A 21,292-nucleotide genomic window follows, 5' to 3' on the forward strand; every position below is an offset into this window, starting at 1 on the left:
AGGTAGCTCAGGGAGATTTTCAAAAACATCTTGCCCCTCTGAGCCCCAACAGTGCATGAAAAGAGAAGACTTTCTCTCTGCGCTGAGCGAGGTTCCACACACCCTGGCATAATGTGCGAAAACTTTTTTCCATTTGAGCCAAGGGATAGGAGGATCGCCGGGCTCAGAGAGAAAGAAAGGCGGAGCTGTGACATTCTGCATGTTGAAAGAGAATTACTGCACCCAGAGCACTTTTATATTTATGAAGAAAAATTCAATATGAGTTATTATAAATAGACCTATGCTTATGATCTCATACAGTAAAACTCTAGAGTTAAAACCGTTTAAAATACACCATAAAAAGTGGAATATACTTTGACAATTAGCAAGGTGAGTGAAAATTGTGTTTTCAGTAATAAGATATAAAATGGATGACTGGCTTATGCTGTGCCAATCAGCGAGATGAGTGAAACTAATGTCTTCAGCAAAGAACAGATGATCGGCATATGCTGTGCCGATCAGCGAGATGCGTGAGAAATTACACCCCTTAAATGCTCTGCCGATCAGCGAGTGAAAGATCGGCTTCAAAGTAAATGAAATCGCTTACTTGGACTGAAACAGAGGTTGTGCCGATGAGTGAAACACACCTGGGATTGAAGGTGTCTTGTACCCTTGATACCGCTTAATTTTAAAAAATGATGCGCTAATAAGCAAATGTGACCGGCGTTGGCCAGCGTTGCTGAAGGCTTCCTTCGGTATTTTTTATGATGGCGGACGGCGTAATGATGTCAGCGCGCAGCGTAAACAAGCACGCACACGTCGCGTAGACAGTGCGTCACTCCGCTTTAGCCATAGAGATGGATTCCAGACGCCGGGCAACTCTTCATCACAGGTTCCAGGTTGGAATTCAGCTACTCAGGTCCATTTCAAAGCACAACACAGCGCGCTAGTACCGTTGTCATAAACGATGCAAAACAAGAGTCTTTACTTTTGAATAAACTTCCTTAAAGACTACCAGGGTGACATATAAGTTTATGAAAACTTGCTTGAAGACGCAATGTTATCAGTTTGGATATTCCCTTTTTGCAAGAATGCAGCCACAGATCCCTCAATTAGGTGAAAGAATTATGGATCATGTAGTCTGTTGTAAAATTGATTACAATTCCTTAAAAGTATGAGGGAAGGTGACAGACAGTTCCAAATTTTAAGATAAGAATCACCATGAAAAGGTCTCTACCTTCAGTGGAAAGTTGTAGCTGGAAGTAGATGTCAGCAGACTCCAAATTCCAAATGAAGTGAAATAAGTCGAAATTGAAGTGTTGAGTTGAGGTCTCTAGGCGTGAGATAAGTCCAATCGTCGCCAAAATGTAGTGTTGGCGTGTAAATAATGAGCTGGCAAGCAGAAGTAGAAACAGTAGAGGTTTTATTGTAAGCATCAAGCTAGAGACCTCATCCTCCAAAGTCCAGCTGACAAATGGCTTGTCACTGAGACCCAACATTCTAAGTAAGTCCATTCCACATTGGAACATAAGACTTAAGCTAAACAAGGAGGTAAGTTTACAGTGAAGAATACCACACAGTGGTAAAACATTACCAAAAGACTTTCCACTCAAGTACTCATATATAACTGATGCAAATAATGTTACGTTTGCTTGAAACCCTGGAGTGGGGGATAGAGTAATCCCAAAAATGGAACATAGGTTAGGACTAATCCTAGCAGCACATGAAGGGCTTGCCTCTGCACACGCGGGTGTCTCCCCCACAGTTTCAATATTAAAACAGCGATACTGGTGGCCACGAATGAGGAAACAAACCAGAAATTATGTTTTGGAATGTGAAATCTGCCAGAAAATAAAAGTTTCAACCGTAAAACGCCCGGCACAGACACCCCTTCTAATTTCAGATAAACCATTGGCTTGTGTTTACCTGGACCACTGTGGTCCCCTACAAAGGGATGGTAACTATAAAAATATCATGGTCGCAGTTGATTCATTTGGATGTGGCCTCAGCGCTCGGCTGACACCCGAACTGTTATAAAAGATTTGTGAGTCTTTATCGGCACATATACAATCGGCATGCTACATTCTGACCAGGGTCCTGCGTTTAGCCCTCGAGCTTACAAGGAGGCCATGGCCAGCTTGGACGTTGCATTGCGGTACTCAAGTCCATTCCATTCTGAGGGAAATTCATTGTGGAAAGAAAGAAACGTGACATAAAGCAATCAATAACAGCCAGGGTATTAGGTTCGGTTGACGGGTAGGTCAAACATCTAATAAGTGTCCAAAGTAGTCTTAATAACCTGTCAAGAAATTCTCTGGGTGGAATCACTCCATATGAAATCCTTTTTGGTACTAGAATGCTTGTCGAAGACCTCGATCGTCATACTTCAGTGGTAGAACAAAAACCCTTTGATATCAAAGACCTTTTGGCTTTTTTTCAGGACTTAAACGAAACTAGCAGAAGTTTAAGCAACACCATACAAAAGCCCACTACCACTAAAGAAAAAACACCTGTCCCAGCAAGACCTGTCTGGATTCCAAAGATTGGGAATCTGGTCAGACAAAAAATAGTGGATAAGAAGGAATTTGAGCCTTCTCACAGAAAACCAGTACCTGTACTAGCAGTCCACGGATCAAGAACAGTGTTACTGTCACCACTTGCTGGAAGAAAGGAGAACCGCTCTGTATCAATTGATCTGGTAAAACCACACCATGTGGCCAATAATAAGTAGTAGGCCCAGTAGTCACCAAATCTTGCTACCATCCAAGAGGTTTAAACTGAAAGACTCATCACTTTTGAAGAATCTGCAGTAAAAAAAGAAGGACTATGCAATAAAGCCATGGAACTAGTGCCTCTTGAAACCCAAATAACAGTTCGTCAAGAAACTCCTGTCTACAGTGATGTAGCATCTGACTATACTAACATGTCAAGGGAACAAGCAGCTCCAGCGATTTCAAATAATCCGGATGCAATACCAACAATTTATAGAACTGCCTCTGGCTATTTCATCAACTTCGATACCTTTTCTGAGCATCCCAGTGAGCCTGAAACAACGCCAACAAACAAAACTTTCAAGGAACGAGTAACAGACTTTTTCACCAGCTTACAAATACATACCTGGTATCACCATGGGCGGAACTTTGCATTGTGTTAGGTGTACTTTTTCTCCTACTATGGCTCATTCTTATTTTGAGTTTGGGAAAGCTGATAGATGGAAAATATAGTAAAATGGACACAGCAAGTAAGAACATCAACTTGCTCCTGAAGCCACACAAATCATCTCATCGTGAACAAAGAGACCTGTCATCAGTGAACATCACAGCCGTTCCTCTACCTGGTGGAATAGCATGGGATAGAACTGATTATGACATTTATGGCCCGGTAGAGCTGCTGAAGATTCCACACCAATATTTTCTGATGATTGGGACTTTGAAACTGTTAATAACATGATGGCAGACTTAGAAATGTCAGCAACATTTGCAAAACATGAATACTTAGAAGGTTCATGAAATTATGAAGAAATGTATTGTTTTAATCACTTTGGTCAACATGATTTGCACAAATCTGCAAATCCTAGAAATGTGTTAACATATAATCAATGGGAACATTGTCCAATGCCACCAAAAGGTAGCTCTAAAACATTCTATGGAAAATGTCCATACTTCTCAGGTTTTAATGTCACAAATCCAGAAACTTTTTACTTTAAAAATGTTAATAAGACAGGCATGAAAAATATGTTAACTAATACTAAGCAAATTTATTCTGCGGCCTTTTATGCTCAATTGTCCACATTAGGCTTTGACTTTTGGAAAGACACCATTGAGAGTTTGAGACAAAAACTGTCTGGGGCACAAAAGACTGGCAGGTACAAGGCTTAGAAGCATTGTTTAGAGCCTGCATCATACCAGAACAAATACTGTTCTTAAATGAAACTGTTCAACAGACATCTTGTCTTGGCCTGGCTAAGATAAAAGATTTAAACAAACCGTCCATACCTAAGCCCACACCTGATGGTAATAGAACTACAGATGAGGAGGTAAACGTAAATTATATTTTACATCAAAACAGAACTAATCCTGAATGGAAACAATGATTAATCTGGCCCAAAAGACACAAATAACTGTCAAGATAGATTCCTGAATAAGACACAAGGGTTTACAGTAACTAGGCCAGATCCAAGATATGTCCAGAGACAACATCCAGGAATAATAACAACTTACACTGTAGGAAAACTGTGCCTTGAGTGGCTACAAAAAACCACACTCCCAGAAATAAAACAACACTTAACTTTACTTAAAGATGACATTGACTTACGAGAATTCTTACTTGGATCTCGCAAACCACGTCATAAACGTTTCATATACGCCGGTATTTACGCTGCTTATAATGAAGCATGGAAAGTCACGCATATGGAAACTGCAGAACGAATACGAGAAATTGATCGTATTAATTTAGAGAAAGCACTCTCTGTAGTTGACAATGGATTAACAACTCTGTCGTCCAGAATTTATTCTTTGGACAGCATCGTATCCTCTGCCATAGACATAATGGAACAAGAGTTACTAATGTTACAACACGGCCAGTCTCAATTACGTTCTATAATGCTGCTAGGCTGGACGTTACAAAACCTTCGTTCTGGCTATGTGCCTCGGCGTCTAATCAACACCACGTCATTGTTTACTGTATTTAACCTTACAGATAAACAAATCTCTTTGGCACAGAGGGGAGCAGACTATACGGTGCTGAGCATAGAAAAACTGGAGAGATTACCAAAACAAATCTCTTTGGCACAGAGGGGAGCAGACTATACGGTGCTGAGCATAGAAAAACTGGAGAGATTACCATTGACTGTTTCTGAGAAGCCAGCCGTTGAATGGATAAAACATGGCACCATCACGATACCAGTGACTATTTTCCAGTTTCAGTATTTCTTAAAACACATACCAGCAGGCCTGTATGAAAGGTTGGGTAAAGAGTACATAAAGTCGACCTGGGAATTACTATACACACACAAATGTTGGAGTGGGGAAAAGGAGGTATTTCTTAGTGGTAAAAATAGCAAAACCACATTAAGCGGTACACTTCTATGTCAAGGCATTAATTTACATGGAGCCTGTGAGGGTTCTTCATACAGCTTATCATGCCACCTGCAGGGTTCCCCTGCAGCAGTGATAGATCTAATTTTTAGGCAGCTTTCCAATGGAAGCTACATAACGCTGAATGATCACAGCTGTTGTGGAATGATGCCAGGGACAGCCTATCTCGTTAGTGTGTCAGCCAGGGTCACTTGCTGTATGCAAGTATTGTTTCCAAAAACTAAGACAGATGGGGAGTCGCCACTATGGCCTTCACTGAACAGCTCTTCTATACAAATTGATACTTTAAGCAGAATGAAAGCCATTCTTTTACAAAAAACTGTGCCACTGACCTCGTCCAGAGAGACGTATGATCTGCAAGTTGCAAGGTCCTCTGCGGAGATACATGCATTATTATCAATAAACTGCCCCATACATTTTGCAGAAATGTTAGGTCGTATCTTAAACCTGTCCGATACCAGTGGCATTGTACATGTATTTAAGACGATTTTTTCGGGACTGTTAGCACCCCTTGAAGCAGTCCGAGGCATTTTTCCTAACTTCGTGCACTCTGTGTTCGGCGGCCTACCTCTCATCTTGGGACTCGTAGCAGGGATACTATTTTTATTCCTCCTGCTCCGTTATGGCAAGTCCAGTCATCAGCGATACCCAAATTACCATGGAGAATGCTCTTCTGGCAATGCAGTATCGTGAATGCATAACACAGATCCTTGGCTCGGCTCGTTTGAGAGATCTGAATACCAGGTGGTTCCTGTCATTCAGACCAATCTGGCAAGATTGCATCTTACCTGTTCTACGATGCCTGCTTTGTGGAGAGGAATGCGAGTTGCATATCTGTCTAACACGTCCATCAGCACTGCCAACGTATGTTGACGCATTACTGGGTCCGGTAACTGCTCATGTTTTGTATTGCCCACAACGGCTACCAATCCTGATGACGGCATTCATTGAGATCTCACTGGCAATTCCAGCTGAGGGTGAGATATGCGGACAACAGGCACACAGGTACCATCAACTGCGAACATTGCTAATGCCACTGACGCTGACGGCGATGCTTCTCATCTGTGTATGATTGATCTGCTTAATGAAGTGGTTCAACTTTCATCTACTGTGGTAGACGATTTCTTTGCCAGCATAGACAAATTAATGTTTTCTCCTAACAGCGAGAATAACTTTTGAAGTTAGCACACAGCGTTCTTTCAACTCTGAAATTCGACCTTCGCTTTTTCATAACAAAAAATTCTTACTTTTCAACTCTATTTTTCTATGATTTGATTTGACTTTTTTCCAAAAACAATGAACTTTGGCACAAAGCAATCTGCTTAAAGTAGAACTATTCCTAGAGAACAAGAATTCTTTGAATACTTCCTAGAAACAATATCGACCTAGTCCACAAACCAAAAACAGTTTGTATATTCTGCTATGGGATGGTCTTGAATTTTCTTCTGTAACTAAGAGCCATTTCATAAATGTAATTTCGTGATTCATTCGGTTAGCCTTTCCAATATGATTTTATGTGCTTTCGATGAAATCATTGCTTTTAAATGCATTCAGTACAAATGCTCATTTTTTCGGGTACAACCATTTCAAAATGCATTTTGTTTGTATCTTGGGGTGGGGTTGTAAACACATGCTCTAGAATGTGTTTTAGTGCTTTAACTTAGTTGAACATGATAAACGTGGAGTGGGTGTTGTATGGCATTTTAGGACCCTACTGTAATTTTACCGATTCATGGCCTTATATAGGTATAAATCACCATATCCTTATATAGGCATAGAAATCATAACCATATTTAGACATAGCTCATGCAGTCCAAATAGGGCAGGTCTACTTCCACTAGTTCCGAAAATCCACAACGATTTCTTGGAAAACTCTGCTTCAGTAGCTAGGGACTTCCCCTTGCTTGAATACTGACTTGTCCAAGAACTCATGGAGTTTTCAAAGAACTGAGACTCTTTGATGACGTTTGTCCACTTTTACGTCAAACTCGGCACCTTCAAGGTATAAATATGCCCACACTTGCCATAGCAAACACACAGTGGTTCGGAGCAGTTCGACTATCTACTTGCCCGACGCATCCTGCTACAGCAAGTGCCGAAGGTAGCCGACCCTCCAGCAGATGCACTGAGAGAGACGCTGTCTTTTCTCTTGCCGAGAAATCCAGCTCCAGTGTTTCCAAGCTACCCTTGGGTGTTGTTGGGAAATCGAGTCCTGAGCCTGGCCTTCTTCATTCTAAACCAAGGTACGGAGCTGATTAGACCCGTAGAGAAATCTTGTATAGATTATTGGCAAAGAATACTACATTTATGCTACACCTCACTTACTCCTTCCCTCGTATTAGGCTTAGGTTAGGTACATCAGGGTAGGCGTATTTTAGAAGAACCAGTTGAGTACTTTTTAGCCTTTGTTATTTATGTATTTATTTATCTATGGTCTAGGAGCCATACAATGCTCTTACAGTATTATTTTATCCTACTCTTTTTACTGTACGCATTATACTTTGCAAGCAGTATTACGATTGTAGCAGTTCATTTCTTCTGCATGAGAAAGAAGACTGTTCAATAAATACCTTTTATTGAAAACGCCCGTCTATCTACTTCTCTGCAAACTCTGGTGAAACGAAGCATGCACAAATGACTGAGTAAAATATCTATCAATTGTTTCCACGACTCTGAAGATCAGTTTTATCTTGGGGAAACAAAGTTGTCATGTTTATGCGGTTGTCAGAAAATAAATCCCTTCTTGTGAATTTGAGAAAGTTTCTAGTGACCTCTGAGCTAGCTGGCACTCACAATTAAGTCTAATATATTCGATAGCGACCTAGTAGACATAAGTCCTACGTCACATCTATAGGATATATTATTCCAATGCGCAGAGCCTATTGGGAATATAGGAACTACACTACATTATGATCACCCCAGTCTGTGGTTAAGATCGCAACTTTGGAGAATCAGGTAAAAAATCAGGGATAACAAAAATATCTATAAGGGAAGCTCTCCCCCCCCCCCCCCACTTAAATGTCGTCAGCATATTACATGCTCCCCCAAGGAGGTCAAATAAGTCAGTCAGGCCTTAGCAGTTAGATGTTTAGAGAGCTCAGTACCCCTTGCATCTTGCAAAATACAGTGCCTATTTGTGTCAGAATCTTGCAGCCTAAGACCCCTATTAATCTTAGCATTAATATCGCCTCAAAGAAAAAAGTGAACTTGTGAAGTACGATTTTAGTAGGGATAAAAAGCCTTAGCTTGTAGTAGGGATATAAAATGATATAAAAACTATTATAGTGTGAACAGCTACCATTAGTGAAATTGTTATTTTAAAAATGTATTAAATAAAAAACCATGTTAGACTTTGATACCCGTATTATTAATGCTAAAAAGGCAGAGGAACTAGATTTTATCTGCGATACCTCTACTTGAAGGCTTAGACTAACGCAAGTGGTTAAACCACCGGCCGCATGGCCGTGAGTGGAAGGAATAGCAGGACTCGAATAACAAGCGCAGCCCTCAAAATATGGTGGGGCAGTGTGCCAAGTCTCCTGCAGAAGGATTAAGTCAAACTTGGAAACATAAGCCCTCCAATCATCATTGTTGATCTTCCCTTTGAGACCAGCCACATTCCAACTGAGTACAGAAAGAGTTCTGTAGTGGGTGTATAAAGTTTAGTGCGTGTGGCAACTACCATTGATTCTGGAGGTAGAGTAACAGTAGTTATCTCTATAGGGTTGTCATTCAGAGGTGTAAGACTAGACAGAGCCGATGTAAAAGCTACTTTTTGGCCCATGAGTCAGTCCAAGTCAGAGAGTGCCTCAAATCTATTAGATGTGGGTAGAGTGTAAGAGACGTGGAGGTCACTCTGTGAGGACTGTGGTTCTGGCTGGACTTTGGAAAATGGTTGGCTAACAGTGACTAGCGGAGGTAAATTGTCATGGTGTATGTTGACATCCCTGTGCTAGTTAGTTGAAGGTATATCATGAGGGCTACGGATTGAAACTGAATTGAGTGGGTACTGCCTATAATCAAAGGGGGGTCTATACTCCTCTCACTAAAAGGTAGTGTTGTGTTTTGGCGCACACAGCACCTTCCAATAATAGCAAGAATAGCGCTCACTAAAATGGCCATACTGCCACGGGTACTGTACTTTTTTTTAACCTCCCGCTCTGGATGCCCAGATCCTGGTTCTGATACCCTGATACATTAACTCATTTTCGATGGAGGCATGTGTAGAACCTCTTTACGCATCCTTCAATGCCCCAGTATGGAGGGGGGTCTGGGAATTCCAAACTTCGAGTTGTACCACAGTTGTACCTCATAATGGCCCGGGGGCAATGACTGGCCCGATGGCTCTCCGGACTATAACAAGAAGAATTGGGAGGTTACGACACCCCACACAGAGACGGGACACTGGGACACTGGAATTTCTCCTTGTGGGGAGCATCCCCATCGGGTCCACTACCCAAACTATTCTGAATAACCCTAGGCTGCTTGGAGAAGTTCATCAGGCTTGCAGGTCACTCTCAACCGCACTCCTGATTGTTACCACTGGTAGGCCTCCCAACTTCCGGGACAGACACCTCACAGTACGGAGATTAGGCGCCTGGACAGCTGCAGATCTGCTTAAGGTCGGCAACTGTTTTGACGAGGGCAGACTAAGATCGCTAGAGGTGCTTGTAGCAGATTCTGGATTACCTGCCTCACAATTCCTAATGTATGCGGCGGTCACCTGGGCAATACATGAACTATAGCAGGCAGGACTGACCGAACCACTGATACACAGATTCTGCTACAGCCAGTTTAATTAACTTCACATGATATATCTTACTTCACACCAACTCAACCCGATACAGGGCACAGCTGACACAAAACGTCCCGGATGCACCGAACGAGACATCGACTTTATACACACAACTTGGTCATGCTCAGGGATAACACAGCACTAGTAGGACTTGATGGCAGACCTAGAACGTACAGTAGACAGGACGGATCTATGGAAGATGGAGGTATATCTTTTAAGGCTGTCTCCCACGTCAAAGGCGAAAGCCCACTAGATTCTTGAGAATGGCTCTGTTTCCTTCCAGGAGACCCTCGCCATGCACTGGAGGTCCCTTCCCCCCTCCCCCCCCCTTCAACTGTAGGTGGAAGAGAGAGGTTGAATACTAGGCACTAGAGGAGGAATCCACATTAAGAGACGAGGAAATAAGAGATCTCCAACGTCACCCAATCGTGGATGATTGGGCATCCATTCTAGCAGCCTTTGTGAGAAGACTGGATCGTAATTCCTGTTGCTGCTAAAGTAGAGTTCAGACAGCTCCGACAGCGAGCGCTGCCACCCATCCCCCAGACATTACCTCAATGTGCTTATGCAGGCATGGTGTGAGAACAACCGCTAGGTGACCCCTGATCATGTACCCACAATTATGTTATTGTTATCATTTGACTTAGTTATAGATGCCCTGGCTACAACCGGTGCCAGTCAGATATGAACAGCTCATGCGCTTTTGGCCAAACCTGCCCAGCTTTATGTCTTTTGGACTCTTAGAAGTTCATTACACGTGGCCTCTTGATGCCGATGTTGTTAGTAACACCAGTTACAATTGTGGGATCTGCGGAAACAATGAGGAGCTCTACTTTCAAACTTAAATTTCAGCTGCAGAGAGCAGCCTTTATCTCTAAGAGTAAATCCAAATGGAAGTGAGGAGATATCAGGATACTGACCCAAAAATGTTGATTCCCCTAGCAATTTTCTATTACTTAGTGGACCCTCAGGATTGGATTTGGCCCAATTCCCGAGGTATTGGTACCACTGGTAGTAGTAAATGTCATGTTGGAAAAATACTAGCTCACTTTGTGGGCCACTCATTATGACTGCCTGACTGGACGATTGGAGAAGCCATTATTTCATCTAAAGAGAAGTCGAGAGATTTTTGATAAAGATGAAACTATGGGCACATCTTATTGGGCTAGGAAGAATCTGTCAAATTAATTTATGATCAAAATGAAGCTTTTCTGTCCTAGTCTATCTGTTTCAAATCTCCTGCACTTACAGCCATAGAATAGGATCAGGTCTGCAACACCAAAGTTAACAATGAAAGTGAATAAGCCTGTAAAAGAAATGGTGTACTTGCAGATTTGAGAAGTTAGTATGAAATGTGAGATGAAAGGGTAACTTCTCATGGCCAGAATGTGGCAGTAGGTATTTATAGCAGCATTGCAGCGTCCTATCACTCTCACTTTCTTATTGATAATCTGAAATATTATAGAGTGTAACACCGGATGTTCTGTGTCTCCTACCCCTCTCCAGGCACAGCAGCAGTCCCCGCATTCCGCATGGCCTTTGAAGCAGAACTCGGTCAGGATATCGACTTCAAAGAGATGTGGGCGTTGGTTTTTGTAGAGAGACGAAGGCCAGTCCTGCCTGAAGTTTGGAAAGGAGACCCTGAGGTAGGTTGTCTTTGGCTGCTGCCCTTGGTGCATCTTTAGATGCGGGATGTATGACGTTACAACGCATACTTTTACCACGCATACCTTTACAACGCGGTTTTTACCACGCATACCATTACAACGCATAGCGCTTAGAGGTGCTGGATAGTGGTAAGTATAATTTTCTATTCCAACTCCAGTCCCCGTGGACACTAGGGAAGGTGTTGGATAGAAAATTAAACTTATTCCCTATCCTAGAGCGCCCCCCAGCGCAATGCGTTGTAATGGTATGTGTGGTAATGCCTGCGCTGTAATGGTAGTGCGTTGTAAAAATGTCGTTGTAAACGTTACATACCATAGATGCGTCAACCCACAAATGACACTTTAATATCATTCTAACTACAAAAGGAGGAGAGCGGCTCACAGAGTTGTAAAGCACACTGACATTCGGGAGGGTATCCTGGCGCTGAGCAGGTTTGCATCTAGGCACACCTAGTGGAATTACTTGAAAAGCCAAGTCTTCAGGTTCTTGCAGAGTTCAAGAAGTGAGGAGGAGGAGGAGCCTCTTATGTGTATGGGCAGGTCATTGCATGCTTTAGGAACGAAGTAGGAGAAGGCTTGACCGCCTGATTTCATTAAAATATAAATGTTCAACCTAAGCAACAATGGAGAAAGCTCATTACAAAAACTGTCTTCTGTTGCTTGGAAATATCCACTTTTGTCCCCCATGAGTATGTAATTAAACAAAACAACCCCTGAACATCTTGGGCCCGATTCAAAAAAGGACTTACGACTTGTAAAGTTACTAGTGCAGAGTCTCCGCACTCGTGGCAGAATCTCCTCACGGAGCACTGCCGCGTGGGGATTCTGGCACGAACGCGGAGAGTCTGCCCTTGTAACTTTACAAGTCGTAAGTTCCTCTGTGAATCAGGTCCCTTGTCTTCTGCAGAGAACTATACAAGACTGTGGCAGAGACCCCCTGTGCAGTTTAAAAAGCAAATGTTTGAAGATTTTATGCAAACATAGCTTTTGAATTGCAAATGAGGACCCAGCTGTTGCTATTTGTGTACCTGTGGCTGGTTCCTTTCATTACACTATACAAGGATAAGGAGAATCAACAAGGTAACCACAAAGTGCGTATCACACAGGGCAAACTAAACTAAACATGCTTTTTTAAGGATAGGCTGAAAGCCCCCTATGTTCTCACCTATAACGTTGCCTACAACTTCACATTATGGAGACGGTGAAGAAATGTAAGTGGCCGCTACTCCACAGCTTACCTTGCGAGATTTTTCTATTGTTCCACTAGTTTTCTTCCTACTCCTACTTTCAACAGCGTTTGTTCGCTGCAAGTCAATCTACTAAACTTTACTCCACCATTGCAGTTGTCCTATGCCTAAAAAATAGTCTAGCCTTGCTTATGTAATATCAACGGTTATGCTAAGCCGATTCAAGCCATGAGATTATTCAAAGACTCTCATCTTCAAAAAATCCCATTCATTACCTTAAACTATTGCACTACCAGTGTTCCCGTACTATAGAGAGGGTGTTCAATCGCCTCTGGATTAAGAGAGTCCTGTGCCTAGATCCACTATTGTTTCCATTGGTGCATAATTTGTCAAAAAACAATAAGTGCAGGTGCCCAGAATTTTACTTGGTAGGCCCTGTCCACTTTCTACACCAGTTCCACTCTCTCCTCTAACAGACACTGCCCACTTCCACTTTTTCCCTTGTTGACTTTGCCTGGATGGACAGTGCCCAACGCCCTATTGAAGCTAGCAAGCCCGCCTTCCTTAAAAGGGACTTGCACATTCTGATCTCATGACAGTTTTGAAAAAAGGGTGTCATATAATGTATTTAAAAGCCCAAGATTCACTTTCTATTGCAAACATTACATACGTTCTCGGAGGGTACTCATGAAATAGTTCAGTACTTTTATAGTTTAGTTTGATGGAGGGCAAAGGATGGGGGTGTGAAAAAGTGGCTTAACCTATTAATGTTGAAAAAGTCAATGCCAATGATAATAATGATAATAATGACACATTCCATTCTAATCCAATCAACTTTATTCAGGTTTCATACGTCTTTATTTCGATTATTACATCATAAAAGACAATTTATATAATAAAATTGATGGGATACAAAATGGATAAAACATCATATTTACCTAGAACATTTCATCATTAAAAAACAATTAAAAACGATTAAACAATTTGTTAAAGACCCAATGTATGAAAACCCTAATAAAATTTTAACAATCAACTGACTGCAGGTGTCTGCAGGTGTCTGGCTCGGATGATCCATGCCCACCCCAGATACTTGGCCACACCTATTACCACCATCTCTGATGTATTAGTATGTAGCGCCCACAAAGCTTCAGAGCTCCCTTTAATTTTCATATTGCAACAAATGGGCCTAATTCATTTGGTTCTAGGGGCATGATAAGCTGGACATGCAAAGACGAAGTGACCCACACTCTCCCTTTGTTCAACACACCAGGGGCAAAGCTCATTAGAGTGACCAGACCAGTTTTTAGTAAAAGATCTTACTGGCAGGGACCCAACTCGAAACTGATGGTATAGTTTTTTATCTAGAGTTTTTGTAATGGCGTCCCAATAATTCTCCAGAAGAGGGTCTAGTTTATGGGCCAGAAATCTGCCTGTCAAGCTGGTAACATCAGATTGCATAATGGATGGAAGTTTAGCTGATGCCCAGTAAAGTGCTTTGAAGGCTTGCTTCGACGGGAATATAGTGGACCCCGGTGAAACCCACAGGTCGTTAAGACCCATGTCCTCCAAAATTGATTTCACCTCACGTAGCCTAGGAATGTTACTAGAACCCAGTACTGATCTCACATCCAACAATTCGCTGGCGAAGAGACTTAAATCCGGTGACGTCCAGATCTGTCTCCACAGCGCCACTAGCCGATAACGCGCCATCTCGTTAATCGGTTTGCAGCCCATGTCCAGCAAAAGTGGTTTGATTGGTGTAGATTGCGGGAGACCTACCAAATTCCGCAAGAATTTGTTTTGTACTTTTACCAGTGGCGAAAGGTCTTTGTAACCCCATAGGTCAGCCCCGTACAAAATGGCAGAACTAATCTTGGCCTCATAAATCCTAAGTGCTGGTTTAACCCGTTTAGTTAATGACAGTTTTTGTTCCTGAATTAAACAGCCTGTGAGGCGTGCAAATTTTAGGCGGAGCACGTCAATCTGGGGTTTCCGGCGGAGGCGATAATCCATAGTCACTCCAAGGTATGTCATAGCCTCTACTTGTTCAAGACTTGCACCATTCAGCGTAACAAAACTTTTAATGGGACAATTTTTTGTTAAGACCATGAATTTGGTCTTGCTCACATTTATTTGCAGATCGTTTAACTTGCAAAACTCCTCAAACCTGTTTAATGTGGTTTGCAACCCTCTACGTGCCTTTGAGAGGAGTAAAGTATCATCTGCAAAGATGAGCATTGGGAATTTGGTCCCACCTAAGCATGGTGCATCCGTGGGGGTTTCGGCAAAAAACTTCACCACCTGATCAATAAACAATAAGAAAAGGGTTGGAGCCAAAACGCACCCTTGACGGACACCTCGTGTTACAGGAAAACTGTCCGTCACCTGCCCCTGGCCTCCCCACCTTACCCTGGCAAAATTGCCCTCGTGTAATCTGACCACAAGATCTAATAGGTCTAGCGGTAATCCCAGGTTTCTCAGGACCACCCACAACTTGGCTCTTGGCACAAGATCGAAGGCCGACCTCAGATCTATAAAGGCGGCGTAGATGTGTCCACCGCCCAACAGCACCACCTTCCAGTATATCAGAGTAAATCTGAATACCTGATCGATGGTTCTGATGCCTGATCTGAAGCCCGCCTGTAGTGGGGAGAGAATGTTTTCCATCTCCATCCATCCCTGAACTCTCGCAAGGACCATCCTGGCAAAGATTTTTTGTAGTGAATCGATTAAGCTGATGGGGCGGTAATTTCCCGGTGCCGAACAATCCCCTTTTTTAAAAATTGGGAGAATTTCCGCCCCTTTCCAGGACTCTGGAATCCTTGCTCCTTTAGCGATTGCATTAGCAATCAGGGTTATATAGGGAATCCAGAGTTGAAGATTTGTTTTAAAAAGCTCTGCCGGAATAGAATCCAACCCTGGCGCTTTCCCCGATTGGACCAAGCTGAGAGCAGACTCAGTATCAAGAGTTGTAAAGATCAACGAGTGACTATGATTAAGGTAAGTAGGTGTCTGCATCCCTTGCCCATTAAGAGATTGCAAATTAGGGTCCTTAAACTGTCCTGAGTAAAATTCTACCCAGTCTTCCACAGACACATGGTTTGCTGGAGTTTGGGAGTCGGGGTTCCTGCCCCATTTCACAATTTCCCAGAACTTAGCCTGATTCAGGGATAAACATGCCTCAAAGAGATTGGACCAATGGCACTCGTCCCACTCTCTCTTCGCCTCCCACTGTTTTTTTTTATACGATTTGCGTGCCATTTTAATATCACTGGTGACCCGTGATTTAATAGCTTTGATTAAATTGCTATGTCCTTCCCTACAGTTCTTATTATACCATTTGTTCCGAGAACCCATTGCCATCTCTTTCCCTTGTTTGTTAGGAAGAGTCAGCAGGGCCTTGAGTTTGATAAAACACTGTTCATGGAGATCGCTAATCTGAAAAGCAGCATCCAAAACGGATGATACATTAAACATGGCACTCAATGTCATCGATACTTCCTTTGATATGCCATCTAACAAAGTGGCATCCTTTACAACCCTGCACCATTTTACCCTTCTTCTATCATTGGTCAGGACAGCCTCGGCCGTTATGCATGAAGCTAATTGGGGCCTATCCAGATTGCATGGGAGCTTAAGGCTTATGACCAATGGGTTATGGTCGCTTTCTGGGCGAACCACAACTTCCATATCGACCAGGAGTGACCAGTATTCCATTTTAATCAGGATATAATCTAGTCTACTTTTGCTAACCCCATTATCAAAAGTGGGGCAGCCAACCTTGTCGGAGGGTGAGCGCCCGTTTGCCGCTCTCAGACCCCACTCTAAACACAACCCTGACCAGTGAAGTGCGGCCTCAGTCCCCTTTTTTATTTTGCATTTTTCTAAGTTTTTGCTATTTACCGAGAGGTCTGACCTCTCGGTAAACAGCGGCCCAAAATTGCATTTTCGCAATTTTAAAATGCTTCATGAATTGCATTTAAGGAATCTCAAATAGAGATTCCTTAAATTCAATTCTTCGCAAATGTGCGAATTCTTAAATAGCGATTTTTGCATTTGGGATGATGAATCCCAAATGCAAAAATTGCACTTGCAAAAGGCAAGATTCTGAGAATCTTGCCCTTTGCGAGTGCAATTGAGCTTGATGAATCAGGCGGTATATCTTTTGGAATAAAAATAGCCAAGACCCAGGGACTGCACATCACCCACCCTCCCAAACCTTGCATCTCTACGAATATAGTCCACCACCCAAGGATCTCTAAAGTTTATGATAATACAATCCCCTTCTAGATCCTTTACACAATGTCCCACCCAATAAACTCTTCTCACATTCAGTATGTCAGTAACAGAGGACGGTGGAAGGGGACGATTTTTGTTTAGCCAAAAAACAACTTTGTTTTTAAGGTCCCCATAAGATTCAATTAGACCCTCCCTGCAGGGTGAAACACCTGTTAAAACAATTGTATATGGGGTAGCTTCAATGGGTAGGTCTGTGCGAGGGGGTCCCCGTTTATTAGCCTTCAATGGTGGAGGGACTGAATTAGAGATTACACTTCCCACTGCTCGTAAACTTGTTTTAGGATTCATAGAAGGAATAGAACCACCCCTCACATGGTCCTGGGAACGAATTGTGGGTGATGGTATGGGGTTGCTTTGTGGGGCCGGGGGATTGGATTTAAAACTGGCCTTCGTATTTTTTAACACCTGTAGACATGGTGCCGGTGCAGGGGTGATGACATTATGAGGGTTCCCAACTCCAGAACCCATACCAGCAAGGTTATTTATAGCTGGCCGAGTGGTGGCTGACTTACCAGGATCTATGACGAACTGCTTGCTGGTGACAGCTGCTCCCTGAGTTTTGGGCTTAATAGTACTAATAGTATTAGACAAAACCATTTGGTCATTAACTAGCCTTTTTAAAAAACCAGTGTTAGTATTAACAAGGTTCTCAAGGATGTCCAATTTTGAGTGCATAAGTCTAGTTCTTTCCAATAGGGGCAGCATAAGTGTTTTAAATAGTACTTCCATTTTACCAAGTAGTCCCTCATCACCACTACAACTCGCGGGATAGGGGTCAGAAGAACCAGATTGGACTTGCGAGGTGGGTAGGAGATCCCTATCAGGCAAAAAATACTGAGCAGGTATAGGCTTCTGAAATAAACGGGGGCTGGGGTGAGCCAATTATTTTAGGTATTTTTGAGATACCTCCCCTCTGACAATCCTTGCTTCGTTTTCTTCGTTTCCTTTTACCTGGTAGATTTGTGGGCTAATCCCCGAGTGACGAGGAGTCTAGTTGGGATTGGCTAACCAAGTGTACACTCCCCCCCCTTCACACTCCTAGATGACTCACTAGAACTCGTATCACTGTCGGAGGGAATCAAAGACAGACCCTCCGCCTCGCAGTGTATATCCACCAAGACCAGAACCAGGGATAGAATAGTGCCTGGTGTCGTGTCTTTAGGACTAGGTGCCAAGGCGAGGGGCCCTAATGAAGAGCGTTTCCCACTGATCAGATCAAGTGAGAGCCTTTTTTCCGCAAAAGCTATCTCCTTCTCCAGGATTCCTGTCGCTTTAGTAATAAAGGCATCCAAGGGGCCAGTAACCACCCCCTTGGTAGTCTGTAGTTGAACAGAACGTTCCTTCCCAGAACGTAAAGGCATGATGACAACAACTAGTGGCAAGAATCAAAAGGGAAACAAATGCTTAATAAATCCACAATTACACACTTTATATGAGCAAAGAGCCAGGGGGGGTGGCCCAACCCAACCTCATCCGACCTCGGACGGCCTCAGACGGCCCGCCCTTTGCCCGGGCTTCTCCCGGGACGCTCCCGCGCAGCGGGCTACTACGCCTGTTATAAAAGAAAGGAGATGATCAAGGGGCGTGGCAAGCAGGGAGAGCGGGCCAGGTGCTGGTGATTTGATCCTGCAGGGACTCCTGGGAAATTGAGTCCCTGCGGCACCGCTCGCAGCCCTGCTGCTAGACCTGCCTTTGGCTCTACCAGCCACGAAGTCTCCGCCCCAGTTCTGCTGTAGACACCTCCAAACCGCAAAGCGGGACCCGCGCAGCGGGTCCGGCGAGCTGTGATGCTGGTCCCAGGGAAAACGAACGAAATCTCCTCGTGGGCAAGGTCAGTTCAAAGTAACGTCCCACGATAGTGTGGAGCACACAGCTTTTTGTTACACCTTGGTCAGGGGGCGTGGCAAGCAGGGAGAGCGGGCCAGGTGCTGGTGATTTGATCCTGCAGGGATTCCTGGGAAATTGAGTCCCTGCGGCAACGCTCGCAGCCCTGCTGCTAGACCTGCCTTTGGCTCTACCAGCAACTTTATTCGATCTAATTAATAAACATAGATCATAAAAGTATGCACATACAAGGTAATCAATCTTTAAAAAGAAGTTAATGGAATCAGCATTTTTAAAAGACCCATAACAACCCTTGCAAAATAACCTACAATTTGTATTGTACACAAGAATTCGAAAATTGATCTTAATGCTAGAAGCTGGAAATGCAGTAATTCATCAAGCAGCAATAATCAACCACCCACCTAAAAAAATGATTAATAAATAGGTAATAGTTAAGAATATTATGTCTACATTGCAAAACAAAATGACTATTTAGATACATTTGACATTGTGAAACTTAATCACATTAATTTCCCCAATACCATTACAAGCTCTAATAGACAAGAGGCTAAATCCTGCACATTTCTCGCTCATAAAAGTCGCCTTTTGCGCAGGCTGGCTCACAAGAGGAAGGCTACGCAGAAACAAACGTAGGGGTCATGGATCTTCTTCGGTAACAACATGGCAATACGGCATTGTTTAAAATTGTGCTGCCTTAAAAGTGATAAAATATATCTCGATCTCTGTATTTTATGAATTGACAGAAGAAAACGAGGTGGAGATCACATTGCACAGATAAATTATCACATGGACATGGGATCAACTCACTTAAGGAGTACTTTTTTCTGGGAAACCTAGCATCAGTGGAATTAGATTAGTACGGAATCTTAAAAGGACAAACCTATGTTGTAAATGTCTTATGCCGTCCTGATATGAAAAATCACCCTCCGTTAAGGGGGGATTTGGTGGTATAGTTTTATTACAGTTTTTGCACAATGAGTTTCTTCCCTAGCATTGGCTGCCTTGGCTAGAACTAGTGCCATACGTTTCTTTTTAGGGAATTTAGAACAAGAACTCGGGTGGAAAACAGTTCTGGGACACCTATTGAGTGCAAAGTTGTTTCAACATATTGTAACCAGGCAATTTTATGTCCCTTGTCTAACGATAGACTGTTTTGTAGTATCGCCTGGTTGAGGTCGAATGACACATTCATCTGTAAGAACGAAATCGCAACTCTATTATCGAATTCAACCGTCATGAACTCTCTGTCAACCCAGACTCAGAATTACATGGTCAGGCAGGCTCTGAGACCCAGGCCTGAAGTTACTGATTGACAGGTCACTGGTGGGAGGGCATGTAACCGGCAGATGAACATGCAAACATGTCAGTCCCACAAATAGGGGCTGCGACACCCCAATGGTCCAGGGAGATGGGCCCCAATAAAGCACACACGGACGGAGGGGTGCGCGCATTTCCAAAAACACCATAAACTCAGATGCCACATGAAGTTAGGAACACATAGTCAGGACACAGCACACGCAGTGACCACGATCCCTCATGCCAGAACTCTGGACACTTTGTTGCTGACTGGCCCCCATTATGTCCACCCAGGATCAAAGCCCCCCTGCATGTGTTATCAGGGGCTTTATTTATGACTCCAGAGATAAGGCCCGCATTCTTTACCAAAATAGGATCAACTGAAACACTTTATGATGCCGAGATAAATGTATAAAATGTTGCTCAGATTCATTGTACTTTGAGACATTCCACAGACCCACTTCTGTAACTGTACTACTGGCCGAAGCGTTTAATTAAACCAACTATTCCTATTTTGCCAAACACCTCTTATTTTTTTGTTTTTCAAGGTAAAATCATATTTGAGCAAAATGTTGGCAAGCCAGATAGGAGTGATTGCTACCTCGGACCCTACTGGAGCCGAAGGAAGGGACTCGGTCCGGACGGATTCACATTTGTGCATCAAGAAAGGTGAGCAGACACCACTATTGATTGAAAGTTCTGCTGAATCCGCAGGGCCGAGGTCCATCCTGAAGCTGCCATCACAGTGGGTAAGAGACTACATCAGATCCTTAGTGCCAATATTTTTCATATGGCAAACTAGGAAGAAGTGCAAAAACTTAACCTGCATGTCCTGCCGCTGACCGAAATTTAGCAAAGACAAAATGATGGACGGAGTGCTGAAACTTTTCAAACACTTTCCCCCATTCAAAATATCTGGGTTAAATCCATTGTTCGTTTGCTCACAATGACACCCCAGTTTGGACCCAACCATATGCAAATCAGTCTTGACCCTGCTCCCCATGGGAACAGTCCAGCTTGAACTACCAGGCCAGGTCATCCCTGGACTGGAGAAAAGCATCCTGGGACCGGTTTCGGGGTATGTAGTGCTAGAGGCACTCCTTTGGTTTGAAACCATGTGATGACCTT

General features: G+C 43.2%; 1 protein-coding gene across 7 annotated transcripts in view; it reads left to right on the forward strand.

The window, feature by feature from the left end:
* AMHR2 (anti-Mullerian hormone receptor type 2) overlaps nucleotides 1–21,292 on the forward strand; it is a 1,194,741-nt gene that overhangs the window by 780,008 nt on the left and 393,441 nt on the right. For all 7 annotated transcript variants that reach the window (XM_078687697.1, XM_078687663.1, XM_078687707.1 and 4 more), the window contains one exon: nucleotides 11,377–11,516. In XM_078687697.1, the coding sequence (XP_078543823.1) occupies nucleotides 11,377–11,516 (140 nt within the window). The remainder of the gene's footprint in view (nucleotides 1–11,376; nucleotides 11,517–21,292) is intronic.

The sequence above is a fragment of the Lissotriton helveticus genome, chromosome 1_1 (assembly GCF_964261635.1).
Source record: "Lissotriton helveticus chromosome 1_1, aLisHel1.1, whole genome shotgun sequence".
Classification (NCBI taxonomy): Eukaryota; Metazoa; Chordata; class Amphibia; order Caudata; family Salamandridae; genus Lissotriton; species Lissotriton helveticus.